This window comes from Schistocerca gregaria, chromosome 7 (genome assembly GCF_023897955.1).
Source record: "Schistocerca gregaria isolate iqSchGreg1 chromosome 7, iqSchGreg1.2, whole genome shotgun sequence".
Lineage (NCBI taxonomy): Eukaryota > Metazoa > Arthropoda > Insecta > Orthoptera > Acrididae > Schistocerca > Schistocerca gregaria.
The window spans coordinates 404,861,190-404,883,519 of record NC_064926.1 but is presented as its reverse complement, the minus strand read 5'-3'; the positions used below and the strand labels follow the sequence as shown (position 1 = coordinate 404,883,519).

The 22,330-nt window shown below is 41.2% G+C and overlaps 1 protein-coding gene across 2 annotated transcripts in view; it reads left to right on the top strand.

Annotated features, from left to right (window-relative positions):
* LOC126281484 (protein transport protein Sec61 subunit alpha-like 1) overlaps positions 1-22,330 on the top strand; it is a 57,608-nt gene that overhangs the window by 8,277 nt on the left and 27,001 nt on the right. For both annotated transcript variants that reach the window (XM_049980480.1, XM_049980481.1), the window contains one exon: positions 13,388-13,670. In XM_049980480.1, coding sequence (XP_049836437.1) covers positions 13,388-13,670 — 283 coding nt within the window. The remainder of the gene's footprint in view (positions 1-13,387; positions 13,671-22,330) is intronic.

Below are 22,330 nucleotides of genomic sequence, written 5' to 3'. Positions count from 1 at the left end.
CTCATCATGGTCATTACGCAAGATGTATGTCGGAGGAAGTTATGTGTTGTCAGAGTCTTCCCAGAAAGTATCTCTTGAAATTTCAATAGTAAACCTCTCGTGCCACTGGAGACTGTTGAGCATCTATGTTGCGCTATCGCGCTGACTAAACGGTCCCGTAAAGAAACGCGCCGCTCTACGTTGGATCATATCTATAACTTCTACTAATCCTACATGGTATTATATGTCACCAAGGCACGAATTTTAATTTCAACTGTCAAGAATGTTCAGAAATGTTTTCGATGTATATTCAGCTGTATGTCTTTCGATTAGTGCACGAGCTACTAGGTATAACACACACATTTCGCCGAAAGAAAATTGGCTGGCACACCAAAAAATTCTCGTTCGTTCATTATTTAAGGCCAAGTATCCAGTGTGAGATAAATATTGTCTATTTTTGACAGTATAGATGTACCTGTAGCCACACAAACCTCATATTTTTTGCGAGTTAACTTTTTTAGATATTTTTCTCCAGTCATATTAAAATTAGATTGCAGTTCCTTCAGAAGATCTTAAAAGCTTTTTCCTTCAACCATGTTAAAAGGTCACGTATCCCTACAGATAAAAGATACCAATAACTGAACTATTTTTTTATATTTTATATCTCCCTCTGAAGTAGAATAGTCATTTACAAACATTTCCAGTTTAAATATAATGTTTAAATGCTAAATGTAATTCATTTACCTTGATTGGGCGATGTTCTCGAAATAACTTCCTTTAAGGTATTTTGCAATACTGTCTTCGTTCTATTTGCACGAAAGTGGAAGCAGTACCAGAAGCTTCGTTTGATTAACGTTAGCAACCGTTATGATTACAAGAATGCTTTTGAAAGAGAGACCCCCCACTTCCAGTAGTTTATGGCTGGCTGGAATCTGTCCGAGTGATGGCCAATGGCCGGCCGCTATGGACGCGCGGTTCTAGGCGCTTCAGCCTGGAACCACGCTATCGCTACGGTCGCAGGTTCGAATCCTGCCTCGGGCACGGATATGTGTGATGTCCTTAGGTTAGTTAGGTTTAAGTAGTTCTGAGTTCTAGGGGACTGATGACCTCAGATGTTAAGTCCCATAGTGCTCAGAGCCATTTGAACCATTTGATGACCAATCAGTGGTTGCAACTGAGTTTCGACTGACTACGTTTATTTCTTCTGGTGACTCCAAATCGCTAAATAACCTTGCTTTGTATGCGCAAGGCTTTTTGTGCCCAGTATCATAGCCTTCTAGTTGAAGAAAATAAGTTCTAGGTTACGGCTAGCCTTTTAAAGGGACAGTGCATCTCAACCTTGTGAAAATTTAATACATCCTAGTGCAATTTTAATCCCTTGAGGTATTTTCCGCAGAAATTTGTTGTATATATAAATCCTGGGGTATCTGAATCAAAAGGATCTCGCTATCCTCGTTGCTATTGTTGCAGGGCTAGATGAATTAACTTTATTGCAGCATAAAAACCAAACTGTAACATATACGACTCCATTTAATAGTACATTTAACTACAGAATAAACCATATACAAGACAAAGAGAAAACATAAGTTAGCTATGGCACCAAAGATAATCATTAAGAGCAGTAATCAGTGGCACTTAGCTTTACACTGTATGACAGTGAACTTCACCCCTCCCCCTCCTAGTGTCAGTGATATTTTCTACTGAACTGGATTTGTCCAGACTGGGTAACAAAGGGGTGTGCCCAGGCTGCTGATGGTAAATTAGAGGTAACCTCTGACGTTGCAGCTGGTCTTTGATTGGGAGTGGTGAGGCTGTAGTGTTTATCGAATCTGTGGTGTTTGTAGATGAGCCCGTGCCAGTGTAGGGTGCACAGAAATCTGATTTGAGCCTATCGATGATGATGGTGGTTGGTATACACATCACATGAACTTTGAATGTCTTATCCCGACCTACTGATGAGGCAGTAGAGTAGCTGCAATGGCTTGCATACTGCATCATGCCGTACAACGATGATGGTATTTCCGTAGTTCATCAAAAACAAAAGGGCGATGGGGCTGCTGATCCTTTGGAGTAAAGCGACATAGTTGCTGGATTTTTGTATGCAGCTTTTTTACGTAATTTGATGGGCCAATGCAGTTGTCTGGAAGTTGACAAAGAACTTCGGGCAGATGTAATGGCTGAAACAAGCTCTGCAGTCTTGGCTTTCAGGTCTTCTCTCAGTGATGCACTGAGACCAGGAAGATGATGGGCAGCGTCTCTGTCCACTGTTGTGACTTGTGAGATCGAAACGACATTTTACATTGGCGGTGGATGCGTTCGACTGAACCATTCCCTGCCAGGTGCTAAGCGGTGGTTCTTATCCGCTTCATACCGAGTAGGATGACGAGTGCTTGGAACAGATATGGTTCACATTGTCTTCCCTGGTCTGTTGTAATTCGTAGAGGCACACTGAAATGTGCTATCTATACCCGTAGACCGCCTTCGCGGCAGTTTCGGTGGTAATGTTGGCGATCGGGATCATGCCGGATCAGCGTGTAATACAATCGATGACTATAAGACAGCAGGTGTGTCTGGCAGTGGGAGGGGCCCTACAAGGTCTAGATGTACATGTTCAAATCTATGATCAGAGGAAAAAGTGTGCGAAGATGTGACCTAATGTGCTGGCCAACTTTATTCTGTTTACAGGCCATACATTGTCACATATATTGCTTGCAATCTTTGTACATGTGTGGCCAGACAAAAGCTGTGTTCACCATGTTGATAGTGGCTCATACTCCATGGTGTGCCATGTTATGTAAAGAGGCGAGTGCCTATTGGCGAAAGTCAATAATCAGTCACAAACGATTACAGCTTGTTAATACAGCAGCCTAGTTGACAGTCACAGCGCAATACAGCGTAGTTGTAAGCCTGATAGTTGTGCCAACAAATCTCGTAGCTCACTATCTGTTTGTTGCACCATGGTGATAGCTTCAGAATGAACTGCACGATTGAACACTTTGATCCGAGAGAGAGCATCACCTGCCACACTTAATTCTCCTTCATTGTAAGCAATATTGGTAGTGAACTGTTCAATACACCTGAGACGTCACAGCTGACATGGTGACGCTTTTACAGGACACTGGCAGAAAGAGTATATTAGTAGCTTGTGGTCTGGAATGAGCGTCAAGTGCTGTCCGCCTACATACGACGAAATTTCTTCATAGCAGAATAGGCAGCATACAGTTTGTGATTATAGATGGACCAATTTTGTTGAGGCGGCGATAACTTTTTACTGAAAATCTAAGAGCTTTCAGATTTCATCTGTATGCTGTTGCAGTGCAGCACCAATGGCAGTAGCGGATGTGCTGATCATCAGTGCTCTAGACGCCTACGGAACGGGGTACGCTTACAGCATAACTTCTAGGATAACAGTCTTCAGCTGGGTGAATGCCAGCTTGGCCTCACTACTCCACTGAAGTGTGTTCTTCAGCTTTCGTGAACAATGTAAGAATTTATTCAAAGATGCAGCTACGAGGGCATGATTGTTAACAAACAGACGGCAAAAATTGGTTACTCCAAGAAATCGTCATATTCTTTAATTGTCGTAGGCTGTGGAAACAAAGTATAGCGTCTACTTTCTTTTGCGGTGGCCGTATGCCTTGCACATTGATAGTCTAACCTAGGAACTGTACTTCAGCTACTCTGAAGACACATTTCGATGGATAATAAGCAGGTCATGTGCAGGTAGATGGGAGAGATCTGTTGCAAATGTGACAGGTGTTCTGCCTCTGGGTTTGACATGACTAGAACGTCGTCAATATACACATAAAAGTGTAAGTAATCTGTGACTTCATACATGAACTTCTGAAATATTTGAGCAGCATTGCAAAACCCACGGTGTGGCCGTGCGGTTAAAGGCGCTTCAGTCTGGAACCGCGTGACCGCTACGGTCGCAGGTTCGAATCCTGCCTCGGGCATGGATGTGCGTGATGAATGGACGAGCTAAGTCAAACATAGGGAAGATGTGCTTACTGTGGACATTGAAATCTTTGATGCACGGTTCTGGATGTTGATCGGGAATGACTGTGACATTATGCTGTCTGTACTCACCACATGGACACACCCATTATTCTTATTTGTGATCACGTGTAGTCGAGATGCATAACTACTCCACGTTGGGTGCCAGATGCTTTGTGCAAGCATGGACGACAATTTGTGCTTCAGTTTCTGGGGTGTGGTGGTCTGGGTGAAGTCAAAACAGTGTGTGTTATTGAATTCTGGGAACTGTCTGAGCGGCTCTATGAATGGAGAATCACCGATAATTATCCATACTGCTGTGCCCTTGGCTTGCTAGGTTGTAGTGGTGTCAAGAAGGAGTCAGTTATTGAGGTCAGACAGGAGTCCGTAAAACGATAAAAAGTCCACATCGAGTAGAGTGTGCGTAAAGTAATGTGGCTGGTAGATGCGCAGTCGGCGGGGTACATGTGGTGGAAGCGGTAGTGGTAAGGATTGCGGGCAGGCACTGTAGGGGAAATGCTGAGCGCTGGAGGGGAAGTGCCATTCTAAATTGAAGCCTACGCTCAGTGGAGCCTCTCCAAGCCCACCTTGCATAGTAACTATTACAAAATATTTATTGTCACCTCTGCTTTGGTTAGTATGTGGAAAGAATTCCGCAGAAAATGCAACAAAAACAGCAATTTACTTTCGCCTGACTTTTTAACCATTTGTAGCTTTCAGAGAGGTGTCATGAGTGGTGAATTTTGAGTACAACCTACATTCCTCTTGTTACCATGCTGAAATTTAATTCTTTTGCCAAAACAAAGCAAAGGTTATACAACAACGCCTCACTGACATATTGTATGGAAGCGATGTTGAGAGAATCCTGAAACTGTGATTCATTAAGGAAATTTGGAAAAGTAAAGTCAATAGCTTACAAAAATAAACATGTAATGTCTTCACTAATACTGTTCCAAAATCCAGACTTGTCGTTTCACCAGCTATCGATAGCTAAGAGCCATTGCATTCAATGAAAGAATTGTGTTCTTTCATCGAAAAAAGTCTGTATTTAGTGCAACAGCATGGCAGATAACGAAATCCTGCATAATAACCATAGGGCAAAATACTCTTCTCTGTGCATGCTATCATTTTCCAAAATTCCATTTCGATATCCCGAAGCGTTTATGAAATATTAGAAATGTTGTGAATATTTCATTCTTGCTGTTTTGCTGGCGCAACTGCAAATAAATGTGTTACATCAGATCAATTTTCTTGATACTGGTGAAATGTATAGACCTGTACCTAAATCTTAGCTAAATTTCATATGCAGCAATATATTATGTATGTACCAAACCCAAAATCATAGCGACCCCTATTTTTCATTGGAAACTTATTCGAATTTTGTGCAGTGTTTTACTTAGATGCAAATATCACAATAACTGCCTAGATTTTGTCACCACAGCATGTGTCACTGTCCCATTAAAAGGGGGCAAACAGTTCCGGCCTCACTTTCCGAACAAACAAATGAACTTGCCCAGTGCACTGGACGAAAATTGGTCACTGCGCATCAACCACCATATCTTGTGCAGACTCTGCAGCATGTCATGTCTGCCACGATGAACTGCCATTCAGATTTGCGCTGTAGGCCAAGTTCAATACTAAAGTGACACTGCCATGCACAGCAATCATAGAATGAGTAGCGGTAAAAAGGTCGCTGTCATTAAAGTTGTGACGTCGTAGATGGGGGCATGAGTAGACTGTTGTGTCAGCACTTGCGTCTGCCAAAAACTGTAACTTTGTGTCATGTTCGGTTACAAATGGTCGATGGCTGTTGTCTGGAGAGCCAGTGGCCATCAACACTGACTTTCTGCCCTATCCCCCATTTGTACAGCAGGCCACACTAGTGCATCTTGAAACCATACCGTTGGTGGTATCAGACGAATTTTGCTGGCGAAGGAGAGTGGCTGCATTTTCCCAGTGAGCGGTAGTGACATCATCGGCGACTAGTAAACTGGGTCCGTAATGCAGCAAATAGCGCAGTGAGGACGGCAACCTGTGGCTGTAGTGTGTGAGGATGTAATCTGCCTGAGACTGTGGGAAAACGGTTGTATAACACTTGGATGGACACATTCCTGCTATGCGATCTGAGGTTTGGGTGAGTGCATCTGGTCTGCTGGCACACACTGTCGATATCTTCTGTGCATCAGGTGGCAGGTGGCATAACACAGTATTCCGCAGAATGTCGTCACTGAGTGCATTGTTCGCTAATATATGCTGTTGGCGAATTATCTACGATAGGGCTTACCTCTTTAGTGCGGAGTAGCTTATTCATTCTCTTCGCCTCAGGTTGTGAGAATGAGGTAATCAGGGCGCTCTGGATGGTTATGTACCGATCAATGCCCAGTGGCGATGCCACATTGTCTTGCACCTCTGTGGGCAAAATACTGACAAGAATTTTCTCAGAAGAATGGAAAAACGGGTGTAGGTGATCTCGAGTGGTATCAGTTTGGGTTACAGAGAAATGTAGGGCTGCAATATTGACCTTAAGACTTATCTTACAAGGAAGGTTAAAGAAAGGGAACCACATTTATAGCATTTTTAGATTGAAAGAAAGTTTTTGACTCGTTCTCTGTATTTTATGCCTGGTCCTTTCAGAATTTGAAATAGTGTAGTTCAGTCAAAAACTTGCCGTTTGTGGGGAGGCTTGCGTGCCTCAGCGATACAGATAGCCGTACCGTAGGTGCAACCACAACGGAGGGGTATCTGTTGAGAGGCCAGACAAACGTGTGGTTCCTGAAGAGGGGCAGCAGCCTTTTCAGTAGTTGCAAGGGCAACAGTCTGGATGATTGACTGATCTGGCCTTGTAACAATAACCAAAACGGCTTTGCTGTGCTGGTACTGCGAACGGCTGAAAGCAAGGGGAAACTACGGCCGTAATTTTTCCCGAGGGCATGCAGCTTTACTGTATGATTAAATGATGATGGCGTCCTCTTGGGTAAAATATTCCGGAGGTAAAATAGTCCCCCATTCGGATCTCCGGGCGGGGACTACTCAGGAGGACGTCGTTATCAGGAGAAAGAAAGCTAGCGTTCTACGGATCGGAGCGTGGAATGTCAGATTCTTTAATCGGGCAGGTAGGTTACAAAATTTAAAAAGGGAAATGGATAGGTTAAAGTTAGATATAGTGGGAATTAGTGAAGTTCGGTGGCAGGAGGAACAAGACTTCTGGTCAGGTGACTACAAGGTTATAAACACAAAATCAAATAGGGGTAATGCAGGAGTCGGTTTAATAATGAATAGGAAAATAGGAATGCGGGTAAGCTACTACAAACAGCATAGCGAACGCATTATTGTGGCCAAGATAGATACGAAGCCCACACTTACTACAGTAGTACAAGTTTATAGGCCAACTAGCTCTGCAGATGACGAAGAAATTGAAGAAATGTATGAAGAAATAAAAGAAATTATTCAGATAGTGAAGGGAGACGAAAGTTTAATAGTCATGGGTGACTGGAATTGGAGTGTAGGAAAAGGAATAGAAGGAAACATAGTAGGTGAATATGGATTGGGGCTAAGAATGAAAGAGGATGCCGCCTGGTAGAATTTTGCACAGAGCACAACTTAATCATAGCTAACACTTGGTTTAAGAACCATGAAAGAAGGTTGTATACATGGAAGAACCCTGGAGATACTAAAAGGTATCAGATAGATTATATAATGGTAAGACAGAGATTTAGGATCCAGGTTTTAAATTGTAAGACATTTCCAGGGGCGGATGTGGACCCTGACCTCAATCTATCGGTTATGACCTGTAGATTAAAACTGAAGAAACTGCAAAAATGTGGGAAATTAAGGAGATGGGACCTGGATAAACTGAAAGAACCAGAGGTTGTACAGAGTTTCAGGGAGAGCATAAGGAAACAATTGACAGGAATGGGGAAAAGAAATACAGTAGAAGAAGAATGGGTAGCTTTGAGGGATGAAGTAGTGAAGGCAGCAGAGGACCTAGTAGGTAAAAAGACGAGGGCTAGTAGAAATCCTTGGGTAACAGAGGAAATATTGAATTTAATTGATGAAAGTAAAAAATAAAAAAATGCAGTAAATGAAGCAGGCAAAAAGGAATACAAACGTCTCAAAAATGAGATCGACAGGAAGTGCAAAATGGCTAAGCAGGGATGGCTAGATGACAAATGTAAGGATGTAGAGGCTTATCTCGTGAGGGGTAAGATAGATACTGCCTACAGGAAAATTAAAGAGACCTTTGGAGAAAAGAGAACCACTTGTATGAACATCAAGAGCTCAGATGGAAACCCAGTTCTAAGCAAAGAGGGGAAATCTGAAAGGTGGAAGGAGTATATAGAGGGTCTATACAAGGGCGATGCGCTTGAGGACGATATTATAGAAATGGAAGAGGATGTAGATGAAGATGAAATGGGAGATACGATATTGCGTGAAGAGTTTGACAGAGCACTGAAAGACCTGAGTCGAAACAAGGCCCCCGGAGTATACAACATTCCATTGGAACTACTGACGGCCTTGGGAGAGCCAGTCCTGACAAAACTCTACCATCTGGTGAGCAAGATGTATGAAACAGGCGAAATACCCTCAGACTTCAAGAAGAATATAATAATTCCAATCCCAAAGAAAGCAGGTGTTGACAGATGTGAAAATTACCGAACAATCAGTTTAATAAGCCACAGCTGCAAAATACTACCACGAATTCTTTACAGGCGAATGGAAAAACTAGTAGAAGCTGGCTCGGGGAAGATCAGTTTGGATTCTGTAGAAACACTGGAACGCGTGAGGTAATACTGACCCTACGACTTATCTTAGAAGAAAGATTAAGGAAAGGCAATCCTACGTTTCTAGCATTTGTAGACTTAGAGAAAGCTTTTGACTATGTTGGCTGGAATACTCTATTTCAAATTCTAAAGGTGGCAGGGATAAAATACAGGGAGCGGAAGGCTATTTACAATTTGTACAGAAACCAGATGGCAGTCGTAAGAGTCGAGGGACATGAAAGGGAAGCAGTAGTCGGGAAGGGAGTAAGACAGGGTTTTAGCCTCTCCCCGATGTTATTCAATCTGTATATTGAGCAAGCAGTAAAGGCAACAAAAGAAAAATTCGTAGTAGGTATTAAAATCCATTGAGAAGGAATGAAAACTTTGAGGTTCGCCTATGACATCGTAATTCTGTCAGAGACAGCAAAGAACTTGGAAGAGCAGTTGAATGGAATGGACAGTGTCTCGAAAGGAGGATATAAGACGAACATCAACACAAGCAAAACGAGTATAATGGAATGTAGTCGAATTAAATCGGGTGACGCTGAGGGAGTTAGATTAAGAAATGAGACACATAAAGTAGTAAAGGAGTTTTGCCATTTGGGGAGCAAAATAACTGATGATGGTCGAAGTAGAGAGGATATAAAATGTCGACTGGCAATGGCAAGGAAAGCGTTTCTGAAGAAGAGAAATTTGTTAACATAGAGTATAGATTTAAGTGTCAGGAAGTCGTTTCTGAAAATATTTGTATGGAGTGAAACATGGACGATAAATAGTTTGGACAAGAAGAGATAAGAAGTTTTCGAAATGTGGTGCTACAGAAGAATGCTGAAGATTAGATGGGTAGATCACGTAACTAATGAGGAAGTATTGAATAGGATTGGGGCGAAGAGAAGTTTGTGGCACAACTTGACCAGAAGAAGGGATCGGTTGGTAGGACATGTTCTGAGGCATCAAGGGATCACCAATTTGGTATTGGAGGGCAGCGTGGAGGGTAAAAATCGTAGAGGGAGACCAAGAGATGAATACACTAAGCAGATTCAGAAGGATGTAGGTTGCAGTAGGTACTGGGAGATGAAGAAGCTTGCACAGGATAGAATAGCATGGAGAGCTGCATCAAACCAGTCTCAGGACTGAAGACCGCAACAACAAAAACAGCCCTTCTATATATTCTTTGCAGCTTTTCCTTCTTTGCCAACAGAGTTACTGATATTCATGCAGCTGGTTCTGTTTTTTACAGAAGCATCTTTAAATTATCTATAAGCAGCATCGGTCCTTGTGGCATTGTGTGTTCTTAGTTTACAGCATTATACATTTGCACAAAAGACACAAATATACACTACTTCATCGTACGCTGCTTATGAATTTACGACAGTTAATTGAGTAAAAAATATTGACAGTTGTTGCAGTATCTTCTTGACCATAGTTTGCAACCGCAGCTTTTTGTACAAAAGACGCGGATTTGAGAATTAAAAGGTATTCAAGATTTATACAACATCATGATGAAACTGTGCCATTGGTGTTATGTTTCTTTATGCTAAAAATATTTATTTTTACTGTAAGAACTTTTGCTGAAGAGAGTGGTGTGCACAGATGCTTTGAATTATGCAGTCTGTTGTACTGTTTCACACTTGACGACATCTGTTCAGATTTTCTACTATCACTATTTATTACAATAATAGTGTACACACTGAGGTTTTAATCTGCAGGATACTCAGCTACACTATAATAACCCTTCTGGAGTAGTTAGGCATGAACAGCTGTTTTAAATGCGGAAATATCTGATTATTTTGATGTCACAAGTTAGTTTGCTGTACAGCTCGTTTCTTGCTTGGAGTTATCCATTATGTTGCAGTGTTATATTAGAATATTAGAAAAGTATATCCTGGTTTCGTCATGTGCTGTGTAATTCCCTGGGTTTTAACTACCAGCTGGTTATTATCATCTAAGATTTCCCTAATGAAATTTATACACAGTGCAGTGGAAGGGCATGGAGTTTTTTTTGAATAAAGAATTGCATGAGCTTCTGGGAAGTGCCTGGAATGGCAGCTGTCTTTAGAGCTGCGAAACAGCTTTTGCTAGTGCTCGAGTTTCTCCAGTAGATAACACCGTATTATAGAGATTTTGCTTCAGTAAAGTTGACATTTTTTATTGTTTTCTTTGATGTGGCTTTAAAGAATTTTTATGCAGTGACTGGTAGTGTTCAGTTTATTGGTTACGTGTTTTGTATGTTGGACCCGTCTCAGACCCTTCTGGATCCATAAAAAAAAACTTAGTAGAATTTATATTTTACAAGTTTCCGGTGAATAACTCTACAGGGGCAGCTAAATGATTTTAAATTATTTACTGTGTCTGGATTTGCTGTAACTGTTTTATGCGCCACTCAGTGGACGTCCAGTTGTGATATTGGCTTGCAAATTCAAGCCTTCGTCGCCGATGGATAGCACTTAGCATGGGTGCATGACCCAGGCGTTGCTGCAGAGGCCCTTACGCAGTATCATTCAGTGAACGGTCGTTCAGGAGGCACTGTTGTTGGCATTCCCATGGTTCATCTGGGTGGTCAGTTGCTCAACAGTTGCACATCTGTTCATCCATACACGTCTCCACAACCATCTTTCATCCCTGTCATCTATGGCCGTGGTGCAGCACAGTTGCCTTGGCACCAGTTTCGTATAGCGACATTTTGCTGTGCATGGTATGATTCAACCATGGCAGCAAGCGAACAGTTTACAGTCTTTGCATCTCAGAAATGCTTTCACCCTTGACCTGAAAGCCAAGAGCATGCCCTTTAGGACGTCAGGTAAATCGCTCCGTTTTTGCATTACGACAACGACTCCATATTTTCCGTTATCTTCCCCTCCCCCTACCGACAGGCTTTATGTATCCTCAAGATCTAGTGCTGCCACCTGCCATCTGTGAGTGGTTGTTGCTCACTGACGTTGAACATGATCGTTGGTCACGTTAATGTGACTGGACCGAGTATATTCTTTTAAAATTATTTCGTAATTTTCACGGCTTTGAAATCATTCCTGACAGAATTTAGTCTTCGTTCGTGTATCTAAGGACTGTTGTGAAGCCGAATCTCAATAGGGGGAAGGAATATGGTTAAATATTTTACATTTGGATGGTATTGGAAGCAGGTAAGGAAATCGAAAAGTCAGAAGGAGGCTGAAGTATGTTAAGATTACTTTTGGTAGGAATCAGTGAAATGAAAATTAAAGTATTGGTGAGGAAATCACAGTATTTGTGAGAACTAAGCGAAGATGATGAAACTGAAAAATCAAAATAGACAAGTTCATGCTACAATGGATGTGAGGTATGTTTAATCGTGATAAGAAGTGAGAAAAATATTATCGCCATTACAAGGGAATTGTTGCCAATGGTGGGTTTTTATCCTTTGATTTCCAGTGGTTTCTGCTTGAAACCGCCATTCCATAAATTTTTTAAGTACCAGCGTCTTTCGCATGAAATCACCGACGCTATTGGAAGCCAGAGACTTCTAGTGCTACACTGAGGTACTTGTATGAATGTAGTGCATTGTCGAAGTCACAGCATCCACGGCTACAGTCGGCGCGGAGAATGTACTACGTGATTATTGGAGATCGTGAGAGGCTTTTTTTTTATATAATTACAATATTGAGGAATTCATTGAGAGTCACATATAAAGTTATGAAAACGTAAACTTGATTTTGTACTGCTGTTATGAGAGGTTTTCACTTGAAACATCTGGAGCAGTACGTACTTTTGATATAAATTTATTAAATTTTAGATCCATTTTTGCTTATTACTTAGGACTATAATTTGTTTTAGGCATTGTGAGTTCACGGAAGTTTCGAGGTGTGGGATTGTGTCTAGGAAAAACATGAAATTACTTTCAAACATCTCATGAGAAGATATATGGTTCGAAACCGAATGTCCCATTGGTTCCAAAGTAAAATCACCACTTTGAAACAAACAAATTTTTTTTTACTTTTTGTCATTTTCGTCTTGTATTCGTTACTTACTATGATAATAAAGGTCAATTTTTTGAAAAAAAATTGAAAATTAATTTTTTAAAAAAGGTTAAAGGACGGAATGAAATTATAGGGAATTCCGAACTCATGATTGTATTACGGCTGGCAACCAATATATTTCCTGTACTTTTCATATTAACGCTGCACAGTTATATAGCACGATTTATGTGTTAGAGATTTGCAAGTGAAAAGACAGTTGATGATATCGTCTCCTGGGTTATCAAAGAAATTTTCTTATATTTGTTAAACTTTCCTTTCACCTAACCAAAAATGTCTGTGGGAAGGCACCATAGACATTCAAATGCGAAACCTTGATCGAAGTTCCACAAGCAGACTTATGTATGTCGGTTTATTTGAAGGAAGGCTTCATAAACAGTAAAATGGGAAACATTGGTTCACGTCCCAGTAGTAAACTTGTATGTACAGTGGAACTTACTCAGAGATTCTCCATCTTCATCTTAGGAATAATGTACCAGTAAACAGAGTTAGGCATGAGATGAAGAGTGGTCTGATTTCAAATTTAGAGACGTACATTGTGTGTCAAACCTTTTACCACTGATAGTGGCACACGAAAATTGTGTTGTTTTTCTTGCTTGCTTTTTGGTTGTAAATGAAAACTTTTTTCTTTTCTCTTTGCAGGGCTTCCGTGTTAATCTACCAATTAAATCGGCTCGCTTCCGCGGACAATATAGCACGTACCCCATTAAACTGTTCTACACGTCCAACATGCCAATCATGCTGCAGTCGGCGCTGGTGTCCAACGTCTATTTCATATCGCAAATGCTCGCTTCCAAGTTTGGCGGAAGCCTTTTTGTCGACATTCTGGGAGTCTGGGAAGAAGTAGAGCCCACCCGGTCCAGCCCAGTAGCTGGCCTGTGCTACTACTTATCTCCGCCAGAAACGTACGAACACGTCCTACAAGGTATGATCACCAAGTGTGAAAAATACGGTTCGTTCTTGTTATTTATATTTTCAAGTTTTACATCGCAGAACTTGCTATTATTGCCTTTTAGTTTTGGAGGAAAATTAATAACTGGTAAAGACAAATGTACGCAATACACTGAATAAGATTCAGAAAAGCTACAATCAATGTATAACAAAGACATGGACAGAATAGTCAAACATGCATCATTAAAGCTGTGATATGGTTGTATACATTCACAATATTAAATTTCCACCTTTTTTTTTAAAAAAAAATTGTGATATATAAACAGAATGTTTTAGAAAGTATTTTTCTTTCTACCTTACGAACTCATAAGTGAAAAGAATATTTAGTTTGATGCAGGAATGTTCATTCAAGTGAGTTGTTCAACTAGTGCCAATTTTTCTGAATGCACAACTCAGAGTGCCTTCTAAATGACCTCTGGATAAGATGTTAAATTGCTTGTGCGATGGAATGACAAGCTTCCTTGATGCGCTGTTACAAGCCATGTTCGGTTACATTGTAGAACGTGTTCTTACACTGCTGTATGCAAGGCAGGGTATGAATGCATAAACGAGTTTGGTTTGCCATGGATATTGATATGGAATAAACGTGTTGTTCACATCTAATACGTTGGCATGTTGCTCATGCTCGACAAATGCCACACAATGCCAATGAAGCAGCTATATCTTATGGCGTAAAATATCCGGATCGACAAACTTCACTATTAAGTTCTTATGTGCTGAACAACAACTTCGAGAAGCAAATAGTTTCAAAAATTGCGGTGGTAATAAATGAAGACCAGCAAGAAGCGAGAATATGGAAGTAGCCGTTTTAGCTGCAGTACACCATATTCTGCATGTTATACTGTATTATGAAAAGCCGCTACAGTCACTGGTGTCAGCGTTACATCTGTGTGTTAAATAGGGCATGGCACAACTTCCACCCATACAACCTGTTACTGGCACAAGAGCTGCGTCGAGATTATTTCAGTGGGAGAGTTACTTTCTGCGAATGGGCAGTGAATGATTTCACTCTGGACATATTACAAAGTATATTATCTTCTCTCGTGAATTCACGTTCAAAAATTATGGTGCAGTAAACTGTCGTAATATACATTACTGATACACAGAACTACTGAGGTGGGTAATTTATGTTGACTGTGAGAAGATGTGAAACGAGATGAAATCGTTGGCCCACGATTATCCATAGCTATTTGGAGAGGTTAGATGTATAGAGCTTCTATCGTTGACAGTTTAGTTGCTCTCCTTGTTGGTCTAGACCAGGGGCAGCCAAGAATTCGGCTCATGAGCAGTGCCCTAGCTTGCGTGCCGTAGCTCTCAGCATGGCTGTGCACTTACCCACCGCCACACCATTCTGTATGAGCGTGAGAAGGGGAAATGCGAGAAACTGCAAAAGCGCTGCATTTACAATGCCAGAAAAAAATTAGTGTACCCTTTTAGATGCTGCAGTTCACTCAAGATTTATTGCTAGAACAGTGCATATGCAGTACATGACATGATTACGTCTACAGATCAACAACAAAAGCGGTTCTGAGGTACCAGGTATCGGCCAAGCTGTAACGCCCACATTTGTATGTGGTCATCCATATTTGTATGTGGTCCTAGCGCGCAAGTCGCCCAAAGTGGCGTCGACTGGAATACGACTTGCACTTGGCGGCCGAACTTCCCCGCATGGGGCCTCTTGGCCAACGATGTCATACATTCATTTACATTTTTTTTTTTTTTTTTTTTTTTTTTTTTGTACGTGGTGTAGCCTCCATGAGCGCAATGCAAGCGCTGATTGTGGCATACAGTTGATCGTACAGACGGTGCATACTGTGCTGGGATGCGTTATGTCATGCCTAATCGACTTGATGACGAAGTTATGTAACAGTTGTTGGGCTATGATTCGCATGAGTCACTTATCATCCAATCACAGTCCTCACGTACTCGATAGAAGTCCAGAAGAAATTGTACTTGCCAGCGAAGTTCCTGCATGTCTTGCATCACGTTGAGTTTCAAGGACAATGTGTGGGCGAGCATTATCCTGTTGGAAATATACATCACATATTGCCCTTTAAACTCACATGAATCCCGTGTGTCGATTATTGTAATTTTTTTCACCCTTCATTTTCATCTGTCTTTAAATTATTTTTGCAGGGAATGTTGTTTAATAGCAGATTTGCAGTACACATCGATTATGTGACTGCATAATAGATATTGAGAATTCTCATCTCTATCTTTTGTTATTCCCATTCATTTTTTAAAGCTTGTGACAACAGATTGCTAGACTGCCACTTCTTGAACAGACAACCACTGGATCTGTGAACGTCCATCAAACAGCGCAGAGTAAACAGTGCTGACACCACGATTCTGCTCAACTGCAGGGAGACGTGCCAACCGAAAAATGCCGTACTGAAGTACTAAATAAAAAGTGGCGCTGTACTGGGTACTTCCATGAATTACCAAACAAAGACAAACATCACTCCGCATGCGATCTGCATTTTGGGCTCTCTTGCAGCTTGGCTCGCTGCGGCCAGCTCTGGTCTAGACAGTAGCGGCTAAATATGGATGCAGCACATTGGTGACCTAGACCATTCTGCATGTGTTGTGCAAGAATCGAACAATGGATTAAAGAAGCACTCCACACATTTGCCCAAGTTAACACTAACAAATTTCTTTTTGTCAAGGTATTAAAGGAATTGGGTTTTTGTCACCGAATTCACACCCTAGGCGTTGAGGAAGATTACAACTCGTTCACAGGTCGTTTAGAGTGCACATTAAGTTATCCATTCAGAAAATTGGGCAGTAATTTGAACACCTTAACTAATTGAACATTCCTTCAGCAGGACATCCACCTGAACATAGCCACCCATCTACAGAATGATGCTTTCACTCCACAAACATTGAATGTTTCTAACTCCCTAACCAAAATTTATAGGAATTTGATTTGAACTGGTTTGTACACATATCTATGCTTCATAGATCTGGAAAAGGCATATGACCTGGTTCCTAGGAGGAAGTTGTTGTCTGTTCTACGAGAATATGGAATAGGAGGCAAACTTTTGCAAGCAATTAAAGGTCTTTACATGGATAGTCAGTCAGCAGTTAAGAGTTGACGGTAAATTGAGTTCATTGTTCAGAGTAGTTTCAGGGGTAAGACAAGGCTGCAACCTGTCTCCACTGTTGTTCATATTATTTATGGATCATATGTTGAAAACAATAGACTGGCTGGTGAGATTAAGATATGTGAACACAAAATATGCAGTCTTGCATATGCGGATGACTTAGTTGTGATGGCAGATTCGATTGAAAGTTTGCAAAGTAATATTCCAGAGCTAGATCAGAAATGTAAGGACTATGGTATGAAGATTAGAATCTCCAAAACGAAAGTAATGTCAGTGGGAAAGAAATATAAACGGATTGAGTGCCAAATAGGAGGAACAAAGTTAGAACAAGTGGACGGTTTCAAGTACTTAGGATGCATATTCTCACAGGATGGCAACATAGTGAAAGAACTGGATGCGAGGTGTAGCAAAGCTAATGCAGTGAGCGCTCAGCTACGATCTACTCTCTTCTGCAAGAAGGAAGTCAGTACCAAGACTAAGTTATCTGTGCACCGTTCAATCTTTCGACCAACTTTGTCGTATGGGAGCGAAAGATGGGTGGATTCAAGGTACCTTATCAATAAGGTTGAGGTTATAGATATGAAAGTAGCTAGGATGATTGCAGGTACTAGTAGATGGGAACAATAGCAGGAGGGTGTCCACAATGAGGAAATCAAAGGAAAACTGGGAATGAACTCTATGGATGTAGCAGTCAGGGCGAACAGGCTTAGATGGTGAGGTCATGGTACACGCATGGGAAAGCAAGGTTACCCAAGAGACTTATGGGTTCAGCAGTAGAGGGTAGGAGGAGTCGAGGTAGACCAAGGAGAAGATACCTCGATTCGGTTAAGAATGATTTTGAAGTAATAGGCTTAACATCATAAGAGGCACCAAGGTTAGCACTGAATAGGGGATCATAGAGGAATTTTATAAGGGGGCTATGCTCCAGACTGAACGCTGAAAGGCATAATCAGTCTTAAATGATGATGATGATGTACACATTTGGTTTAAATACATGATAGAGAAAATAATGTTCAGTTAAAAATATTAGAACCCGTTGCTCTAAGTCTCTGGAAAATATGGTTCAAAAATGGCTCTGAGCACTATGGGACTCAACTGCTGTGGTCACCAGTCCCCTAGAACTTAGAACTACTTAAACCTAACTAACCTAAGGACATCACACACATCCATGCCCGAGGCAGGATTCGAACCTGCGACCGTAGCAGTCGCACGGTTTCGGACTGCGCGCCTAGAACCGCGAGACCACCGCGGCCGGCCTCTGGAAAATAATTAAATAAATTATGTTCACAGTTTCACAGAAAGGGTAACGTTCTTATGTTTACCTGTCTAAATAAATTTCTTATTTTGTAAGTTACGTAGAAAAACACAACCGAGCTTATTACAAATGAAATAACCAATAAAAGTAAAACCCCACGTACCGTGACCTCAGGGCGAAATTTTCTCAACAGTCTGCGTGGTACAAGGGCAAACGTAACGTGCCACTAATTCACCACAAACTGTCTGTTGCCATCCTACACCGAATTCCACCAGCCATAGGATTTCACAAGGAAACATCGTTTACGATTCGCATTCTTGCTACATAGCTCAATCCAAGAGCTGTGCCACCAGATTCATCGCAGCATTTATATGTGGCCACGATCACTAGCAACGTTAGTCTACTGACTAAGTGGCCCTTCTCACTACTGATAGTGGCATCTTATTCGATTTCGCTACAGGGTATTAGCCATGACATGGCTAACTACTGTGCCATTACAGACACTAACAGAGTTTAGATTTTGTGTGTCTTGATAGGACATAAGATGAACATCAACAAAAGCAGAACGAGGATAATGGAATGTAGTCAAATTAAGTCAGGTGATGCTAAGGGGATTAGATTAGGAAATGAGACGCTTAAAGTAGTAAGGAGTTTTGCTATTTGGGAAGCAAAATAACTGATGATGGTCGAAGTAGAGAGGATATAAAATGTAGACTGGCAATGGCAAGGAAAGCGTTTCTCAAGAAGAGAAATTTGTTAACATCGAGTATAGATCTAAGTGTCAGGAAGTCGTTTCTGAAAGTATTTGTATGGAAGTGAAACATGGACGATAAATAGTTTGGACAAGAAGAGAATAGAAGCTTTTGAAATGTGGTGCTACAGAAGAATGCTGAAGATTAGATGGGTAGATCACATAACTAATGAGGAGGTATTGAATAGAATTGGGGAGGAGTTTGACAAGAAGAAGGGACCCGTTGGTAGGACATGTTCTGAGGCATCAAGGGATCACCAATTTAGTATTGGAGGGCAACTTGGAGGGAAAAAATCGTAGAGGGAGACCAAGAGATGAATACACTAAACAGGTTCAGAAGGATGTAGGTTGCAGTAGGTACTGGGAGATGATGAAGCCTGCACAGAATAGAGTAGCATGGAGAGCTGCATCAAACCAGTCTCAGGACTCAAGACAACAACAACATTATATTACCTGTTAGACAGGAAGGAAGAGTCACATATTGTATTTTATATCTCTCTTTGTGTTAGCAACACTTGCATCCAGGTTCTAGTTGTAGTAGAGTGACTATACACGTGAGGTTGTCATTGGAGATACACAAATGTGTTTCATTTCACGGATTTTTAGAATTCCACTAACCTTGCATCTTCAGAGGTGTCCCTTCACTGCAATGGAAGCACTTCGTTGTGGTCTCGTCCAGAAGTGAGATATATAGCGCTGTAATGGTGATATATTAGCACTGAAAGACCTGAGTCAAAACAAGGCCCCCGGAGTAGACAACATTCCACTGGAACTTCTGACGGCCTTGGGAGAGCCAGTCCTGACAAAACTCTACCATCTTGTGAGCAAGATGTATGAAACAGGCGAAATACCCTCATACTTCAAGAAGAATGTAATAATTCCAATCCCAAAGAAAGCAGGTGTTGACAGATGTGAAAATTACCGAACAATCAGTTTAATAAGTCACCGCTGCAAAACAGTAACGCAAATTCTTTACAGACGAATGGAAAAACTAGTAGAAGCCGACCTCGGGGAAGATCAGTTTGGATTCCGTAGAAATGTTGGAAAACGCGAGGCAATACTGGCTCTACGACTTATCTTAGAAGCTAGATAAAGAAAGGGCAAAACTACGTTTCTAGCATTTGTAGACTTAGAGAAAGCTTTTGACAATGTTGACTGGAATACTCTCTTTCAAATTCTGAAGGTGGCAGGGGTAAAATACAGGGAGCGAAAGGCTATTTACAATTTGTACAGAAACCAGATGGCAGTTATAAGAGTCGAGGGACATGACAGGGAAGCAGTGGTTGGGAAGGTAGTGAGACAGGGCTGTAGTCTCTCCCCGATGGTATTCAATCTGTATATTGAGCAAGCAGTGAAGGAAACAAAAGAAAAATTCGCAGTACGTATTAAAATCCATTGAGAAGGAATGAAAACTTTGAGGTTCGCCGATGACATCGTAATTCTGTCAGAGACAGCAAAGGACTTGGAAGGCCAGTTGAACAGAATGGATAGTGTCTTGAAAGGAGGATATAAGATGAACATCAACAAAAGCAAAACCAGGATAATGGAATGTAGTCGAATTAAGTCGAGTGATGCTGAGGGAATTAGATTAGGAAATGAGACACTTAAAGTAGTAAAGGAGTTTTGCTATTTGGGGAGCAAAATAACTGATGATGGTAGAAGTAGAGAGGATATAAAATGTAGACTGGCAATTGCAAGGAAATCGTTTCTTACGAAGAGAAATTTGTTAACATCGAGTATAGATTTGAGTGTCAGGAAGTCATTTCTGAAAGTATTTGTGTGGAGTGTAGCCATGTATGGAAGTGAAACGTGGACGATAAATAGTTTGGACAAGAAGAGAATAGAAGCTTTCGAAATGTGGTGCTACAGAAGAATGCTGAAGATTAGATGGGTGGATCACATAACTAATGAGGAAGTATTGAATAGGATTGGGGAGAAGAGAAGTTTGTGGCACAACTTGACTAGAAGAAGGGACCGGTTGGTAGGACATGTTCTGAGGTAACAAGAGATCACCAATTTAGTATTGGAGGGAGGCGTGGAGGGTAAAAATCGTAGAGGGAGACCAAGAGATGAATACACTAAGCAGATTCAGAAGGATGTAGGCTGCAGTAGGTACTAGGAGATGAAGAAGCTTGCACAGGATAGAGTAGCATGGAGAGCTGCATAAAACCAGTCTCAGGACTGAAGACCACAACAGCATCAACAACAACAACATGGTGATATTTGCAGAAAATCCTTAGCTATTTCGTTTGCAGTAAAGAGAAAGCAGTTTAACTTTTAAGGGATGACATTTAACGATTGCTGTAGTTTTTTGCATCACAGTTCACTGTGTTACACTTAATATGGTGTACAATATTAGTTATCAGTACCGTTCTGCATTTGTGGGAGGCTCATTTCATTACTTCCAGCACACCTATCCGACAGCCCTATTGACTGGCCCCCAACTATACTGCCATAAACAATATTCTTAATGATATTTGTTAACAATTGATGGGAGCCACCACTGACATTACTTTTCATTGTAGTCCCTTGCTACTAGACTGACACGAGACCTGATCTATGAGCTCTTGCTGACACAAGGAAGTCTCTGCATCACTTGTTTAAGCTAATATCAGCCACAAAAAATTTGTTTTATTTTATACACTGGGGCCAACCTCAGCCAGCCCCTAGGTTCTGATGTGGATGGCACCGTGATGCCAGCCCACATTACCCAGGTGCCATGTTGTACACGAAGAAATTGTTGTTGTTGTGGTCTTCAGTCCTGAGACTGGTTTGATGCAGTTCTCCATAATACTCTATCCTGTGCAAGCGTCTTAATCTCCCAGCTCTTACTGCAACCTACATATTTCTGAATCTGCTTAGTGTAAGAAACTCTTGGTCTCCCTCTACGATTTTTCCTCTCCACGCTGCAGTCCAATGCTAAATTTTTGATCCCTTGATGCCTCAGAACATGTCCTACCAACCGATCCCTTCTTCTTGTCAAGTTGTGCCACAAATTTCTCCTCTCCCCAATTCTATTCAATACCTCCTCATTAGTTGTGTGATCTACCCATCTAATCTTCAGCATTCTTCTGTAGCACCACATTTCGAAAACTTCTATTCTCTTCTTGTCCAAACTATTTATCGTCCATGTTTCACTTCCATACATGGCTACACTCCATACAAATACTTCCAGAAACGACTTCCTGACACTTAAATCTATACTCGATGTTAACAAATTTCTCTTCTTCAGAAACGATTTCCTTGCCATTGCCAGTCTGTATTTTATATCCTTTCTACTTCGACCATCGTCAGTTATTTTGCTCCCCAAATAGCAAAATTGCTTTACTACTTTAAGTGTCTCATTTCCTACTCTAATTCTCTCAGCATCACCCGACTTAATTCGACTAGATTCCATTATCCTCGTTTTGCTTTTGTTGATGTTCATCTTATATCCTCCTTTTAGGACACTGTCCATTGCGTTCAACTGCTCTTCCAAGTCCTTTGCTGTCTCTGACAGATTACAATGTCATCGGTGAACCTCG